The following is an 18951-nucleotide window of genomic DNA, read 5'->3' as shown; positions in this document are numbered from 1 at the left end:
ACGGCATGTTCATTTTGCACCTTATCATGCTTCCAGCAATGGTTTAGTATTACGGGGCGTGCAAATTATTAAAGGCATGCTGAAAAAAATGTTGAAGGAACGATTGCAACTAAATTGGCCCAAATGTTTTTCAGTTACAGGATCACTCCTCAGACCTCCACAGGGCTCTCTCCAGCTGAAATGTTACATGGATGGAAAGTTCTTTGGACTTTATGTCCTGATTTGACTAGAAAGATTCAGAAACAACAACAAAAGCAAAACGTCCATCATGATAAAAAGGCCCATGAATGTAGTAATGGAGTTGGAGATCCAGTACTTGTTCTGAACTTTAGCTGTGGACCGAATGGATTCCGGGGCCCATAGAGACTGTGACTGGAACACTTTCTTATAAAGTGATGCTGGGTGATGGGAGAGTGGTCCAAAGACATGTGGATCAAATTCATGCCCGACATAAATTGTTTGTGAACCTTCCAGAGGGAATGCACTGTAAATATCCGGATTTTGACGTATTTAGTAATATCTTATAAAACTAATAGACAACTCTACGAATGATGTGTAACACATTTACAAGTGATGAATGGTTTACACTTTAGATTAGGGGACGCAGAAAGTGTTGTAAATGATTTATTCATGCGTTTACACATCATTGTGTTGAACACTGTTACTGACCTGATACAAATGATCTGTATGTTTATACAAGGCATTTACAACACTTTCTGCACCCTCTAATTGCTACATACATACATACAAAAAAACATAATTTATTAATCATTTATGAACCGCATATTCATGTTTTGTAAATAATTAGTTAATCATTTACTAATCACTTGTAAATGACTTGTAACGGAATTTACAAAACATACATAAAATGTTAGTATATCACTTGCTATTCATTTATGAATGTTTTGTAAATTATTAGTTCATCATTAACTAACCAATTATAAATGACTTACAACTGAACGTTATTATAAAGTGTTACCCCTCAGGGCAACACTGTGCTATGAGGGTACTAAAACTCACAAGGTTTTCTACATAGATGGAATAGGGAAAACAAGCAATCTGTGCATTATAAGGTTTATTTTGACAAACATCAATCACAAATGGTTTCAAACTATCACAAACATCAAATAATCAACAAAACAACTATTACTAATAATTACAACTAACACCCCCCATAACACTTTATGTATAAATTTTCATATTCATATGAACATTTACACCAAACACTACACGTACACATGAGGGGTGTTAGTTGTAATTAGTAGTAATAGTTGTTGTTGATTATCTGATGTTTGTGATTGGTTAAAACCATTTGTGATTGATGTTTGTCAAAATAAATCATTTTCTAATGCACATATTGCTTGTTTTCCCTATTCCACTTATGTAGAAAACCTTTGAGTTTTAGTACCCTCGTAGCACAGTGTTGCCCTGAGACAACAAACCCATACATTTTATGATCGATATGTTATCAAGGACCCCCAAGCTCCCAAAAAATGGGGTGAAAGATTTTTTTCCCCCCAAAAAAAAGTCATGCCATAGAGGGTTAAATCAATTTAAATATGGTAATGAGTCCACTTTGGCAAAAGAAAGCAGTAAGAAAATGGTTAAAGCAAGCGGCAAGAAACGAAACTTTACAGAAAGTGAATTGAAGGTGCTACTATCGGAGGTAGAAACGAGAAAAAAAATATTTTATTTGGAACTTTGTCCTCTGGAATTAACAAAAGGAAAAAGGAGAGTTTGGCTGATGCCGTCTGTCAGGCTTTCAGGGCAGATGAAGTAGGAGGCGAACAAGATGATAATTCCAAGGTTTTAATTCTCAATAAAGCAAATACAAGAAACAGGGAGCGTGTGCTCAGAGTACTGAATCAACACTGACATAAACATTGACCGACACTGAACAAGGCAAAACTCAGGGCTTAAATACAAGGGAGAACGGATCAAGGAAACAAGACACAGCTGACAAGACTAACGAGAAACCAGGTGATACAAATGAACTAATGAGGGTAACCATGGAAACCAAGGAGTGGCGGGAAAACAGAACAAAGGAAGACATGTGACCAGTGACAAAAACACTCAGACAGAACAGAACTGACATAACTCCCCCCTCCCGGTAGGTGCGTCCTCGCGCCATAGACAGACCAACAAAGGGGTGGGGGGGTGGGCGCCCTGGAGGCTGACGGGGGAAACAAGGCAAGGGAGACAAGGCAGGAAGCCTCCAGGGCGGAGCAGGCAGTGGGTGTGGCCACGGCGGCTCAGGCACAGGAACAGACACCGGCTCAGGGACAGGAACAGACACCGGCTCAGGGACAGGGACAGGGACAGACACCGGCTCAGGGACAGGGACAGACACCGGCTCAGGGACAGGGACAGACACCGGCTCAGGGACAGGGACAGACACCGGCTCAGGGACAGGGACAGACACCGGCTCAGGGACAGGGACAGACACCGGCTCAGGGATCCCCAACTGAGCCAGAGGGACCCAGAGCCGAGGCGACACCACAGGTCTGGAGGGCCAAGGCGGATCTGCAGGCTCACGGGACCGAGGCGGAGAAGGGGCTCTGGAAGCCTGTGGCGTAACCAGTGCGAGGGAGGACGACTGAGGAGCAGGAGGGAAGACGGAGCCCGGTGGAGCAGAAGGGATGCAGGACAGAGGCGTAGACGACAGCACGGAATCCCGAGGTGGAACCAGGGTGACGGCTGACCAATGCGAGGAAGGAGGAGTGAGCCTGGTGGAGCTACAGGGTTGACAAGACCCGGCGGAGGTGAGGGCACAATGAGCCAAAGAGAAGCTGCAGGGTCGGAGGACCCAGGTGGAGTCAGAGGTTCAGGAGACTGAGGCAAGGACAGGGGATCCACTGACCAGGGCGATGCTGAGGCCTGGAGTCCCGGAGGCGGCTCCACAGCAACACTGGCTGCCCAGCTGTGGATGGGCAGCAGGGTCGACAGGGCTCAGCAGAGGCAGGGCAGGAGAACAGGATGACTCAAACAGAGGAGGTGGGAGAGGGAGGCTGGGTGGGAACAGCCACTTGGAGAATACTGGGCTGGGCAGCGATGAGGGCTCTGTGCTGGGCAGCGATGAGGGCTCGGTGCTGGGCAGATCTAGCGATGAGGGCTCGGTGTTGGGCAGATCCAGCGATGAGGGCTCGGTGTTGGGCAGATCCAGCGGTGAAGAGGGCTCGTAGCTGGGCGGAACCAGCGGCGTAAAGGGCTGTGAGCGTGAAGTGCAGGCTCGGCTGGACTGGCGTGAAGTGCAGGCTCGGCTGGACTGGCGTGAAGTGCAGGCTCGGCTGGACTGGCGTGAAGTGCAGGCTCGGCTGGACTGATGAGAGGAGGGAGATCAGAGAAGTCATCATCTCTGGAAATGTGTTCAATTCTGCAGATGACTGGCTCAGGTTCTGGTTGGACGTGGGGATGTTGGTGCTGAAAAAAGTGTCTGGCCCTATATCGCCCATACCCTCCCCTGTGACCTCCACTGATCCCCCTGAACACAGCTTGGCGGGTTCCCACAAAGGCCTGCTTCCAGATCTCCATCTTTTCTTTTTTTTTTTAAGTTCGGTCAATCTGTCAGGCTTTCAGGGCAGATGAAGTAGGAGGCGAACAAGAAGATGATAATTCCAAGGTTTTAATTCTCAATAAAGCAAATACAAGAAACAGGGAGCATGTGCTCAGAGTACTGAATCAACACTGACATAAACATTGACCAACACTGAACAAGGCAAAACTCAGGGCTTAAATACAAGGGAGAACAGATCAAGGAAACAAGACACAGCTGACAAGACTAACGAGAAACCAGGTGATACAAATGAACTAATGAGGGTAACTATGGAAACCAAGGAGTGGCGGGAAAACAGAACAAAGGAAGACATGTGACCAGTGACAAAAACACTCAGACAGAACAGAACTGTGACACTGTCAATGCGGTATTATTATCATATATATATATATATATATATATATATATATATATAATTGTATATTATATATTATATTTTATATTAATTAATATTTAATATTTTTATTAATATTTTATTTTATTTTATTTATAGACTAAGGGTTGTATCAATTTGCATATGCTTTTATATGTTCTTACTTAATTGCATAATTGATAGAATATTCCCTTAAGGCTTGTGTGACAATATATGTTAATTATTTTATAAATTGCAAATTAATAGCAATGCTTCCCAGAGGTGGTGGTGGATCATGTCAGACTCTGGAGAGACTTTATATTTGAGTATTTTCATTGTTCTTTTGTGTTTTATATAAGGCTTTATATCGTTTCATTGCAAGTTCATTAACGTTTCATTGCAAGTTAATTTTACATGAAGAAATCCTGATGTTGTTGTTTGACCTGTTTCAACACACCTTGATCAGGAGCTCCACCCTCTTACAACACTAACCAGGAAGAGACGGACTTGTTATTTCTCTTTTTTGCCATACTGACTTTGTCTCGACAAAAGCAATAAAGAATCAGCGATCAGTGGAGTACGAAGGGTAAAACTTTACAGAAGAATTTGAGAAGTTTGTTTCTGAACAAGTTTGTTTCTGATCTTTGTGATTCTCATGGTGATTCATTTTGAAACTGTCGTTCAGAAAGTGAAAGTAAAGATCAGATTGCTGGAGCTCAAACAGTGAAAATGGCTTCACTAAATGTCTCTGCAGAAGAACTTTCTTGTCCTGTGTGCTGTGAAATCTTCAAGGCTCCTGTTCTTTTATCCTGTAGTCACAGTTTCTGTAAAGAGTGTCTTCAACAGTTCTGGAAAATCAAGGAAAATCAGGAGTGTCCTGTTTGCAGGAGAAGATCCTCAAAATCTGATCCTCCAGTTAATCTTGCGTTAAAAAACTTGTGTGAGTCGTTCCTGAAGGAGAGAAATGAGAGGCGTTCATCAGGGTCTGAGGAGATCTGCAGTTTACACAGTGAGAAACTCAAACTCTTCTGTCTGGAGGACAAACAGCCTGTGTGTATCGTGTGCAGAGATTCAAAACAACATGACAATCATAAATTCAGACCCATCAGTGAAGTGGTTTCATCATATAAGGTAAGACAAATGTTTCTTGATTCACATGTAAAGAATCATAACGAGTCATAAACACAGATCGTTCTGGTTACTAACGTAAAGTTCCCTGAGATCACAATCAATGTTTTATGGGGAAAACCAGAGCCCGTCTACGGAGAGCCTTGGCACTTCCTATTAGCCCCATTGTATCGATCTTGGTTGCAGTTCCATTAGAATTCCACTGGAGGTGATCGCGGGCGAGTGCAGAATGAATGGGAGTCAATGGGGCTAGACGGCTAAATTTGTCTCCCTCACCCGATTGCCGTTGAGAAATCTCAGATTTTATTGTAGGTTTTGCAAGTTCAACATGGGTTATAGGTCCAAAATTGAATGAAAGAGTACTTATGTCCTTTTGATTTCTTACAGGTTGAGTTGTTGTTGTTGCCCATAACACACTAGCATTCTGCTAATGAACGCTGATTGGTCAGTGAAGGACTGATTACGACCAGAGATACCGCTTGATGGCATCGTGTCATCTGAAGCGGGACCAGAAACAAATAAAACAAAAACTCTTCTAGCGCGTGTATTTACCTGTGTCAGCTGTGTTGTCGATGCCTCGAGTGAAAAGAAAGTGCAGAGCGCGAACGCAACAGAGTGAGTGAAGGATTGCCGTTAAGCAGTATCTCTGGTCGTACGATGTGTATGACGTCATTGACATTTTAAAAGACTTTTTAAAGCAAATAAGTGACTCAAAAAAATCTAACACCCAGCCATATGTAATTTCTTTGCATCTCCTTTCGAATACAACATTCAAATTACTAGACAAAAAATTATATCCTGAGAAAAGTGGATTTTGAGGGGTATAGCGTCATAGACCTCCATTCATTCTGCACTCGCCTGCGAGCGCCCCCGCATGGACAGAGACGTGTTACTGCAGCCAGTCCAGAAACCGGAAGTAACCAGAGAGTGTCAATTCTCTTCCAATTAGACATTCTCTGGGAAAACTTAGTTTTTCCCTGAATACTAAAGCCTGATTGGTTCACGTCTCTGCTCAGACAAATGGCCAAAAAGGGCGGGGCCGACTGCCTCTTTAAATCGCGCTGAAAGACATTTTCGTCTGAATTTTTCTACTGAGGAGCGGCAATGTCGACTTGTATGCAGGAACAGTAGCACGGCAAACCAGGCAATGCTCGTTATCTCAGGGAAACCAGTATGTTAGTAACTGGAACGTTCCCTTTCGATACAATTCACTCGCCTTGCGTCAGTAACTGACACTTACAGAGAATGCATTTCAATAGCGCCGTGTTACTAGCGCAGAACAGAAGAGAGCTTTATGACCTGAGCTCTAAAGGGCGTGGAAAGCACCTTAAGGCCCGCTCACACCAAGAACGATAACTGCAAAAATAACTATATTAGCGTCCACACGATATTGTTCTGTTTATTCAAAGCGCGTGCTTGTCTTCTGCTTTAAATGCTTAAATTCATTACATCAGGATGGATTTCTGATTAGCTGTCAATGTTTTTATCATTTTTCAGCAGGATAAAATCATTCTGAAAGTGATTCCAACAATATTGATTCTCTGTGCCTTTATCGTTATAGCTGCGGTGTGAATCTGCTATTCTTTAATATTGAGAAAGATTTTTAGAACTATATCTATATCATTATCTTTATAGTTATCATATAGTTATTGTCCTTGGTGTGAAAGGTCTTTTAGGCACATAGCCTTGTCTTGGTCTAAGGACGACTTTACTGTCGATTGGCCCAAACATCAGTTCAATATCTACTATTTCCTGAATATTATGAAATTCAAGAGGGCCGCCCTCTGATGATGTCATAATATGCTAATTAGATTAGTATATTTACACCCCACATAAACTTTCAGTCATCCCCAACATTTTTCTAATTTACAGTAGATCTCTATATTTAAGCCCTTTCAAGCCACAAGCTTTTGAAATTTTTATGTCAAAATCCAGCATTTTTTCAAAAAAACCTTGGCGCCTAAAGTATTGAGAATGATTTTTAGAACTATATCGTTATCATTATCTTTATTGTTATCGTATAGTTTTCATCCTTGGTTTCATCCTTCATCCTTTTAGGCACATAGCCTTGTCTTGGTCTAAGGACGACTTTACTGTCGATTGGTCCAAACTCGAGGCAGAATGCGTCCACTGAAAGAGCCTGAAGATCACCCATTCGCTTGACCGATGCCCAACTAAAACAGATGGGCCGATTTCCAGGGGACCAGGGCTTTGATACAGGTGGGACGCGGGCCTTTAACCAGTGTTGTAATGGCTGCGTATGTAACAGGCCCAAGGGGAATACTGAGGAGGCTGCTGCCATGAGACCCAGTAGCTTCTGAAACATTTTTATGGGCAGGCCGTCCCTGATTCTGAGTGACGCCACTAGCCTCTGAATTTTCAGAGAGCGCTCCGGGTAAATCCAGGCTCGCATTTGAGCCGTGTCGAAGACGACCTCCAGGAACGAGATGCGTTGGGTGGGGGACAGTGAGCTTTAGCTTAGATTGATCCTGAACCCCAGACTTTACAAGTGGCTGAGGAGCAAAGATCTGTGTGCACATAGTTCCTCTTTCGATTGGGCTAAAAGCAGCAAATCATTGAGGTAATTCAGGATGCTGTCCCATCTGTCTCAGGGGGGAGAGGGTCGCATCCACGCATTTCGTAAAAGTCCACTGCAGAACCGAACAGACCCGAGGGAGAGACGGGGAGTCAAGGAGGGCTGTCTTGTCTGCGTCCTTGATCTCCGTCAGGTTCGGTCAAAGGTGGAGCTCGAGGACCACCAAACTGGCCATGGCACAACCAATCGCTTGGGCTGTAGACTTAGTGGCACGCTGGGCGAGGTCGGTGAGGCACAGCTCTTTGAAGGATGCCAGGTCAAGACCAGTTTCATCCATGGTGCAGAGAAGCTTGGTAGACTTGAAGAACTGCCATTGTGTGAGGGGCAGATCCAGCTTGATCATTCACGGCATACTCTCTCTGAATTCTCTTTCCACAAGGGCAGATCTAGTTCTGCATGGCTTAGGGCCGTAGACGGGCAGAGATGTGCAGCGAAGGTCACTCCTTTCAGCGCGACTTAAATATGCAGTCGGCCCCGTACAAAATACATTTTCACGCCGGCCCAGTTGGTATTGGATAACTTTTTTTGTTTTAATAAATAACACTGTCATTTACAAATTGTACTTTGTGTTTTTTGTTAAATTCTAGGAGGAGCTCAATACAGCACTGGAGTCCTTACAACAGAAACTTAAACGCAATAAAAAAATGAAAGTAGAGTTTGAGAAAACAGTTCAACACATCAAGGTGAGGAAACAGAAACGAGTCATTTTCATTACAGCTGTTGGATCACTATATACAGTTATGATTTGATATAATGTATTCCAGTTTATTATTTCTGTAAATGACTAGCAGCAATCTGCTTCTGGATCCGTTTTATGTCGGGTATCCGAGTTTATCTTGGATATTAATTGATGTGTGTCGATTGAGATGATTGAAGTGAATGTGCTTTGATTTCAGTCTCAAGCTGAGCACACAGAGCGTCAGATTAAACAGCAGTTTGAGAAGCTTCATCAGTTTCTCAGAGATGAAGAAGAAGCTACAGTCACTGCACTGAGGGAGGAAGAGGAGCAGAAGAAGCAGAGGATGAAGGAGAAGCTGGAGGAGATGAACACACACATCTCAGCTCTTTCACACACAATCAAAGACATGGAGGAGATGATAAAAGCCAATGACGTCTGCTTTCTGGAGGTCTGATTTCAGATCATTGGTTGATTGATTGATGATTGATTGAGTTCTTGATGATAAATGGTGTGTTTGTTCTGCAGGAGTTTCCAGTCTCAATGGAAAGGTGAGTGATCTGCTCCTGTCTCTGGTCTCTCTGGTTCTGATCCAAAGCCACTGCAGTTCTGACTCCTGAATGTTCTTCCAGAGTCCAGAGCTCACAGCCGGATCCACAGAAGGCTTCTGGAGCTTTGATTCATGTGCCACGATACTTGGGCAACCTGCCGTTCAGAGGCTGGAAGAAGATGCAGGACCTCGTCCAAAACAGTGAGTCTGACTGCAGGAGATCTGAGCTGGACATGATGGATGGGTGGAGAGGGGTGCTTGCAGTGGCAAAACTCTGAACTAGGCAGATGCTAACACAATTAGCATTTTGCTAACATGATGCTAACACATTTCTCATGTTGTTAACATGATTAGCATGTTCTTAGCATGATGCTAACATGTTTAACATTTTGCAAAAATCCTTTTAACGAAATGCTAACAAGATTAGCATGTTGCTAGCATGATGCTAACACAATCACCATGTTTCACTTAGCTAATCACTATTAGCATGTAGCTATTCTGCTAGCATGTGTAGCATAATTGAAGTCCTGTTTGCTAGCATTAGTCAAACGAGCCAACCACCATGTCTCTACGATGTTCTGGTGCAGAGTTATAGGTCTTGCTGAACAGTTGCTAGGGTACTCTGCTTAGTTGCTAGGGAGTGGCTTGGCAGCTGCCAATGATGTTACTTCAAAGGCTGCTTGTCAGTGTGAATGATATAAACCAACCGCAACTCCTCTATGACATTCAGATTACAAGATATCCCTCTTTGGATTTGGGTTGCTAGGGTGCTTGACAATGGTTGCTAGGGCGTGGCTAGGAAGTGTTGAAGGTGATTCATGATTGTAAGTCAAACCCAACAGACAGTCATAATAAACTAATTTAAATCAAAACACAGACTATAAGAGCCAATAAAATGAAGATGATCAGGTGCTGAAGATCAGACACACACTTACAGTTCTTCATCTACAGCATAAATCTCAACAGATCTCATTGATTTATTGTTATTTAACTTTCCCAAAGTATCAGTTTCTCTTGATGGACACAAATGTCTGAATCTCATATTTAATGTTTGTAGTTGATGCCGTTAAACGCTGATGATAAAAACGAGTGTGAAACTAATAACAGCACTGACAGTGATCAGAGGAAAATGTGTTTGATCAACAGGACGAGTGTCATAATTCATAATAATCTGTGTTGGGTTCACTCTTGATCATTATATGAAGATCAGAATAAAAGCATCTGTTGATTGTGTCTCATCAGCTCCTGTGATTCTGGATCCAAACACTGCAGATCGACGTCTCGTCCTGTCTGATGATCTGACCAGTGTGAGAAACAGCGGGAACTATAAACCTGTTCCTGATAATCCAGAGAGATTTGAGTGGTGTCTCTGTGTTCTGGGTTCAGAGGGTTTTAACTCAGGAACACACTGCTGGGATGTGGAGGTTAAAGAGAGTTTAGACTGGATTCTTGGAGTAACTACAGCATCAAACCAGAGGAAGGGAGATGATTTCTTCGACACTGATGTCTGGGGTGTGGTGTATAATCAGGACGAAGATGATGATGAAGAGGACGAAGAGGATGATGATGAAGAGGACGGAGAGCTTTCAGGTTCTGGTTTTCGTGTTAAACAGAAGCTTGATCATGTGAGAGTGAATCTGGACTATGACGGAGGAACGGTGTCGTTCTCTGATCCTGTAACTAACACACATCTACACACATTCACAGCCACCTTCACTCACACACTCTTTCCATTCTTCTGTTGTTATAACTCTCTGAGGATCTTACCGGTCAATAGTCAGTAAACGTCACTCCTGTAGATCTGGATCTTCCTGCTTTCATCATGTTTCCAATATTTAATCCATATCACATGAGTAAGAGTGCTGTTGATCTGAATATCAGTACGGTGGCTGTGATTGGGCCGTGATGATCACATGACTGATATCCAGCACTACAGCAACACTCAGATCAATAAACAAGAAGTTTTCATTTATATTCCACTTCACACAATTAGACCGATTAGAGACCGTTTTAGCATTCATGTTTTCAGGATAATTGACATTTACCTGATTATTTCAGTCAATGTGTGTTTATTCATTTCTAAGTTTTTGCATCATAATTATATATGATTATATATCTTCTTTTTTTTTTCTTGTATTACATCAAATCACTGAAGCAGTAAATTCTGCACATTCTCAGTGTTTGTTGAACATGAGACTAAATGAATAATTATTTCAGTTATAGAGGAGAAATGATCATTTGTTCATTGGAATAAATGGATGTAAAAGGTTCTTGCTGATAATCTTGTGTTTTAAATAAATAAATAATATGTGATTATGTGATTTAATGCTCAGAGAGAAAGATTAAATGTTTGGGATGATAATTAGGGTTTAAGTCGCGGAAACAATACTTTACAGACGTAACATGTTTATTTTACCTTTCTTTCTGCCTTTATTGGAAACTCCTTCAGTCTTCCTTCGTTTGACAGACGCACATCTGTAGTTTTGACGAGCGGCAGAGATTTACAAGGCGCTGTTTTCCTCATCCATTTCAAACATGTTATTATATATTATTACATTGTATACAAACAATTATTTTTTATGATTTTTTTGTACTTCATTATAAAGACTATTTAGATCAATACTTGATCCAGCAATATTCAGAAACGGGTGCAGCTATTAGGCTATTTTTCTGCTTAACATTTTTTAGATTATAAAAAACAGACAAAATTACAAAAATAAGGAAGAAAGATGTTTGAGAGGTAACATGTATTATTCTTACCAATAGTGATAAAATAATTTAATATACAATTTAATTATATAAATATTATTAACCTTTTTAACGCTGCTTTAACAGGATCAACAAATACAGCTTCTGTCATGTGACACTATATTTATTTGCTTTAAAACCCTTTTTCTCGACAAAAAGTGTTTCCAAACTAGTTTTTCACAACATTTGAAGTTAAATGGAAAAAGATTTGATGATCGATAATCAAAAAATGATCGATTTATCATTTCCATTTCGGTAAACATTTTTTTTGCAAACAATCTTTACTGGAAACCTAAATCTAATATTCGATGTAAATCCACTTTGACACTTTAGTTGACTCACCAGATAATAAGCACAAGAATTATTCCATCTATGTATTTTTTCTAACATATTGTCTTAAATTAGCTATATGGCAGTTTTTTTTGTGAAGTATTTCTGCATTCCAGTATTATAATTTCTTAAAAATATTACATGATTTATTTATTACAGTGTTTACTTGGTCATGGGTCATTGAAACCACAGTTGATATTGTTGTGTAATCACATCAAATTAAATGAGAGCACACAGAGTAGCGAACAGGGGCTCGTTCTTCGTACGTTGCTTATTACATCCGAGATCAAATGACACATCCAAGATGATATCATCGTGCTAATCATGATCCGGCTAATTGGGTTCTTCGAACACACCTGTTGTTTATGATTAGTATCGCTGGATTGAGTTATCTGAGATAACTGCGCGTTCATGCGCTGGTTAAAAGGGGATATGTATCGATAGTAGAAACATTGATCAGCAACGCTGCTATTGGCTGTTCAGCGTGGCCAAAGAGCGCGCACAGTTTTTCTCCTCAGCAAAGCAAGAACTAATAGTCGAAGTTTATTCGGAATTTTAATGTTTAATCAAAACGCCAGGGAACACCTCAAAGTCTGCAAAAGCCAGGAGAGAGGGCTGGCAAAAAGTAGCAGACAATTTAAATCCGTTAGAAGTGGCCATGTTAGATGTTTTTATCTCTTATTAGCCTTATTTGTATTTTAATAATTGCATAATTACTTTGTTCATTGTAATGTCAGAGTCACCACACTAGAACATGGGAACAAATAAAAGTGAAGAACAAAAAATTCTACATAATGGTAATTTTTAGTTAAATTATAGTCTCTTCTCTTCTATAAAAGGCACTGTTAAATAAACGGTTGTCTGTTTATAAAAGCAACCAAGAAAAAGGCTGAGAAAAAAAGAAAGAAAAGATCTTAGTAGCCTAAACTGTAAAATAATTTTTGCTGCATTAAATTAAGGCCTTATAGTCATTTCAACTGTTAAATCTTGAGTAATGATGAATTGCTTTGACTGTAAAAATATTTTGCCATGAGTTATTGACCACATTTTTCCCGAGTGTAGTTCATTGTAATGACATTGTGTTTTCCTCTTTTGTGCACTTTTGCATAATACACCAACACTTGTATCTGTTCCCAAGAAAGTGGCTGAAATATGTGCAGTAAGTGGACATTTTCTAACTTTCCAAAAGAAAGAAAGTATAAGACTCTGTAATGTCCATTTGTTTCCATTGCACTGGACAGTGAATAAACCCTCTCAGATAACTGTCATATGGAGGAACTAGCCTACCTGCAAGTGCATTAATAACTTTACTTAATTTATACTTGTATGCTTTATGGCTGCAATATAAGTTGCAGGATTCCACATCTACAGAAAGGCCTACAGAAGAGTCTGCACAGACAGAGGAGACACAGGCCTACAGGTGGGCAGTGTATGGACAACTTTTCCTTTTTATTTGTTGCATGAGGCATGTATCTAATATCTCTTGTTGCAGACACTTGACCACTGGCTTTTCTTTACAAAGAACAATTGAAATAAAACTCAAGGAACTAAGCATATTTGTCTTTTATTAAACATTTAATGAAAAGTGGTTTTTTTTTTTTTTTTTTGGCAGTGTTGTGTAATATGGCACATGCAGCAATGTCACAGGCCCTGTCAGGTGTGCAACCCTCAGGCTTTTCACACTGAAATCTTCCCTTTAGTTAGCCAAAGTTCATTTCATTGTGTGCCCTTGTTCAATGAGCTAGAGCTGCATTGTAACTGGTTTGGGTCAGGGAATGGGGTCATAAAACACCTGTCTGCAGGAACATGTCATAATCACCTATGAAAAAATGCAGTTCTGTTAGGATCAGCATAAGTGTGTGTAATACAGTGAGCTTGATATTTAATTGTGGAACTTTCCTTACAAATAATGTGCATAAATGTGAATCTCTGAAAATTCTTAAGTCATGCACAGATCCTGGCCTTTTTGCTTTCACATTTGTGATATGGAAGATTTGTCAACTGCCTTTTTTTATTTTATTTGATATATTATTAATCTGGAATATTAAGAATCACAATAGTAACTGGGCTGCACATTTACATTGTGAACCCCCTTTCTGTTCACACAATCCCCTTCATTGAGGCCTTGATGGCAGTCTGGTCTAGCCTATAAGCCTGAGTGACATATATACTGTAATCAGCATGGTCATGATTGCATGATCTTCATAAAAAAATATGATAGCCTAAAAAAAATAAAAATAAATAAAACTGCTTAAAAAAAACTGCTTTACAACATTGGGTCTTAAGTGGCTTGGAAATGCCACAAAAAAAACTAAAAGAAAAAATTAAAACTGTTTTTTAAACCTAAATCGCCAGGTAAACTCCGAATGACACGACAGACAGCACTTTCCATAAAGTTCTCCACATCTCCAATAGTGTAAAGGAAAGAGCCACTCGCAAATAATAGGGTACAGTTTGTGCTGTAGTTAAAGCCCGACTCCGACAAGTCGAAAATAAATGTGCGTTTCCAACAAATTAATAATGTAAACGACAATCTCACGAGTCACGAGAAAAAAATATATCTCTCAGAAAGTGCACTACCGCGCTTCCCGTATCAGCTCCGCTTATGAAGCCGGGATCTAATCCTGTTAACATGAAATAAGCGGCTCCCGAGCAGGTTTAAGCTTGCGCACCTGTTGCTATGACAGCAAGTCCAGGATGAGCTTCGAAGAACCAAACAATCCAAGATCATGCCAAATCGTCAACAATCAAATCCAGCTAACTGAGTTAGCGACGTACGAAGAACGGGCCCCAGGTCTCTTTACTTTTCATTCTCCATAAGCACAACAACCTCTTCCTCTTCACCTTCCTACTTTCATATCTAGAACAATATCCCCATCTAGTGGACATTTATCAATTAGCATCGTAATAAGAGAACACAACATCTCCCCCTGACTTAATTTGTTTCCATCTGCAGTTACAATGAACATTGCTAAACAATATATTCAGTCGTTTTGTTTTCTTACCGGATTTCTTTACTTATATTAGAGAACACAGAACAATGTCTAACAATGTCTCTTGACAAAACACATATAGCATGAATAGTTGCATGAACATCCTTTCAGTTCAAACCACAACTTTCCTGAACTAAACTTCTGGGTTTTCCTTTTCCTTCTTTTCCCATTACTTTCTTATTTTCCTGCTACGGCAGTTTAAGTTACATAGTCCTTCAACCATACTGGCTTCCTTCTACAACGTCCCTCCAATTGGTTGTTACCACTTCCAGGTGATGCAGAAGGAGTTGATTGTTCAGAGTGTTCAGGAACCTGAGTAAATTCATTTTCCTCTGGTTTCGCATCACTTTTGTTTTCAGCTTTTTTATAGCAGGATTCACATTGTACTTTGGAAAAATTGTCAATTTTGTTCTCATTTTCCTTACAAACATCAGCTCAAAAGGAGACATTCCTGTCGTGGCGTGTGTCACGGATTCACTCAGCACACCTCAGCCAGCGTCAACTCAGCACACCTGGTCCCGATCACACTCACCCGAATTCAGGGTTGCCAACTTTTGAGTTTAGCTCGGAGTGAGACTTCTCCAAAGGGGGGGGGGGGGGGGGGGGGGGTATAAAAGCGATTTAAGGGAATAAAGAAAAAAAACTTATTGTATTAGTGAAATAATTGTAACTATTTGCAAATAATATTTTATTTTTAATTATGCATGCATTCTCTCTAAATGAATCAAAGAAATTATAGCATATTTTCAATTCAAAAAGGCTAAATTTAGTAAATAAATAAAAAAGTTGAGTAATTCGCGTCACCGGATACTGTCGGTAGTTGAACATTTCTATTGTAAAACAGTCAAATATTAAATGTTTTCCACTTACATTTTGCCAGGCATTCGTTCACTTCTTTAATCATTCTGACATTGAAGAGCTAGACCGCTGAACTTTTAGTCATCCTAACACCAAACAGAGCGGTGCGTAATGGAGTGCATCAGAACAGCATCAAGAATATCAAATACATTGCAGTGAATCTTTTATTTGCATCTTAAGTTTATAGGCAATAATAATGACAGGTTTGCGAAAGTGTAGAACTCGGTGAGCTCGCGCAAAACACATCTTCAGCACAGCGACTCATTTAAACGCCTCTGATTGGCCAATGCGTTCAACAGACATGTCAGTGATTGGCTACAATGCTCAACGCTGCCGTACGCCGTGCGTGCGCTATCTCTGTCTCGCATGCGTGCTCGCTCTAGATTCCGGGAGATTTTAACTAATTTGCGCCATAAATAGTGGTCCATCCAGTAGTTAAGAGCCTGAATTGTTTATAGTAATTCTGAAATTTAGTGCACATGAGTGAAAAAAAAAAAAAAAAAAAATACAGCACAGAAGAATGTCTAATTTAGCGTGAGATTTCTTTGTTAAGCGTGAGAGCGTGAGATTGAGGCTGAATGCGTGACTGTCACGCCAGATGCGTGAGAGTTGGCAACCCTGCGAATTGGTAAGGTAAGTTGTAGGTTGGTAAGACTTTCCCTCTCTGCCGTGCGTGCGCGCGCGCTATCGGTTGGTTTGGAGCACAGTCTCTGTCTCGCATGCGTGCTCGCTCTAGATTGTGGGAGATTTTTAAATCATTTGCGCCATAACTAGTGGTCCATCCAGTAGTTAAGAGCCTGAATTGTTTATAGTAATTCTGAAATTTAGTGCACATGAGTGAAAAAAAATACAGCACAGAAGAATGTCTATTTTTGCGTGAGATTTCTTTGTTGAGCGTGAGATTGAGGCTGAATGCGTGACTGTCACGCGAGATGCGTGAGAGTTGGCAACCCTGCTGTCTGTCTGTCTGTCCGTCTCTATCTATATTATTATCTATCTATATATCTCTAATTATTTATCTATTTATCTATCTATTTCTATAATCTGTCTATCTATCTATCTTTATAATTATATATTTCTATATCTCTATAATTATTTATCGATCTATTTCTATTATCTATCTATCTCTATAATTATCTATCTATCTATCTATCTATCTAATTATATATCTATATTATTATCTATCTATATATCTCTATAATTATCTATCTATCTATCTATCATAAAATCATATGCTGTTGTGTCTATAAATTCAAAAAAAAAAAAAAAATATATATATATATATATATATGTCCTGAAACTTTGCAGGGGACACTGTGATATATATATATATATATATATATATATATATATATATATATATATATATATATATATATATTTTTTTTTTTTTTTGTTCTTATCCACAGCACAATTTTACCTCAGCTGGAGAGTACACCTTCTCACAGTGTCCCCTGCAAAGTTTCAGGACATTCTGATGTTGTTTTACAAAATAAGAGCCCCCCAAAACTCAAATATTACCTGTTTTGTCCATACATTCAGAAAATCGTAAAAATAAAAGTCCTAGCTTCCACAGACCAATTCCACCTCAGCTGGAGAGGACAACTTCCCAAGGTGTCCCATGTAAAGTTTCAGGACATTCTGATGTTGTTTTACAAAATAAGAGCCCCACAAAACTCATATATTACCTGTTGCGTCCATACATTCAGAAAATCATAAAAATAAAAGTCCTAGCTTCCACAGACCAATTCATCCTCAGCTGGAGAGTACACCTTCTCAAGGTGTCCCCTGTAAAGTTTCAGGACATTCTGATGTTGTTTTAAAAAATAAGAGCCCCCCAAAACTCATATATACGCTGTTTTGTCCATACATTCAGAAAATCATAAAAATAAAAGTCCTAGCTTCCACAGACCAATTCCACCTCAGCTGGAGAGTACACCTTCTCACGGTGTCCCCTGTAAAGTTTCAGGCCATTCTGATGTTGTTTTCCAAAATAAGAGCCCCCTAAAACTCATATATACGCTGTTTTGTCCATACATTCAGAAAATCATAAAAATAAAAGTCCTAGCTTCCACAGACCAATTCCACCTCAGCTGGAGAGTACACCTTCTCAAGGTGTCCCCTGTAAAGTTTCAGGACATTCTGATGTTGTTTTAAAAAATAAGAGCCCCCCAAAACTCATATATACGCTGTTTTGTCCATACATTCAGAAAATCATAAAAATAAAAGTCCTAGCTTCCACAGACCAATTCCACCTCAGCTGGAGAGTACACCTTCTCAAGGTGTCCCCTGTAAAGTTTCAGGACATTCTGATGTTGTTTTCCAAAATAAGAGCCCCACAAAACTCAAATATTTGCTGTTTCTGTTTTGCAGATTATTTGCAGATAATCTGTTATTGAATTTCACATTTACATTTTTTATTTAATTGTTATTTACAAAATATTTAAAACTCTTAACACTTTTTTATAGTGAATATGTGAACACTTTTTTTAAATGAACAGAATGTAATTAGCAATATTATTTTACAAAAAAAAAAAAAATTGAAAATAGCATAATGTAAATAAAAAGATAAATAACATAAATTTAATAATTCTGTTAACTCGACAAATTTAACAGCACAAAATGAAGTCCCAATTATTGACTCTGGCCCATTTCAGCTTCTTCTGAGTCATGCCCAGGCACTTTTTGTGGTACCATCTCTTGCAGAGGTCACACTGGATCTAAAATAAGTTAGAAATTTTACTGAACTGCTACATACACAGATCCACGGTTTAAATTGCTACTCCTTTTTACTTTCCAATTCTCCTTTTACAAGTGAACCAAAAAACTCACCCACTTTGTCACACGTTGCCAATTGGCTCTTTCTGTGCGCACATGGAACAGTGATTGGTACTGTAATTACTAAATGTTGCTTTTAAACCAAGTTTTAAAATACTGAAAATACAAATGTTTGTAACTTGTGTCAAGAAATTATTTTTACTATTATAAACTTATAAACTGTCCATTTATACCCCTTTCATTTTTGTGAACCTATTTATGTCACAGTATATCTATTGTGTTGCTGTTTACTGGTATGTCTCATTTTATGTCTCATTCTCGGCCCCCTCCTCTTCACCATCTACATCCTTCCCCTCGGTCAGATCATCCGCCACCATGGACTCCATTTT

The 18951-nt window shown here is 39.8% G+C and overlaps 1 protein-coding gene across 1 annotated transcript; it reads left to right on the top strand.

The window, feature by feature from the left end:
• Nucleotides 1–4046: 4046 nt before the first annotated feature.
• Nucleotides 4047–11795, top strand: LOC311066092 (E3 ubiquitin-protein ligase TRIM35-like). The gene is made up of 6 exons (XM_084087089.1): nucleotides 4047–5036; nucleotides 8217–8312; nucleotides 8526–8756; nucleotides 8834–8856; nucleotides 8938–9056; nucleotides 10098–11795. The coding sequence occupies exons 1-6, from the start codon at nucleotides 4635–4637 to the stop codon at nucleotides 10637–10639; spliced, it is 1413 nt and encodes a 470-aa protein (XP_083943215.1). The 5' UTR covers nucleotides 4047–4634; the 3' UTR covers nucleotides 10640–11795.
• Nucleotides 11796–18951: the final 7156 nt, after the last annotated feature.

The sequence above is a fragment of the Abramis brama genome (assembly GCF_963993115.1).
Source record: "Abramis brama genome assembly, chromosome: 16".
Classification (NCBI taxonomy): domain Eukaryota; kingdom Metazoa; phylum Chordata; class Actinopteri; order Cypriniformes; family Leuciscidae; genus Abramis; species Abramis brama.
The sequence above is the reverse complement of the archived record's forward strand: the minus strand, read 5'-3'. Positions and strand labels throughout refer to the sequence as shown.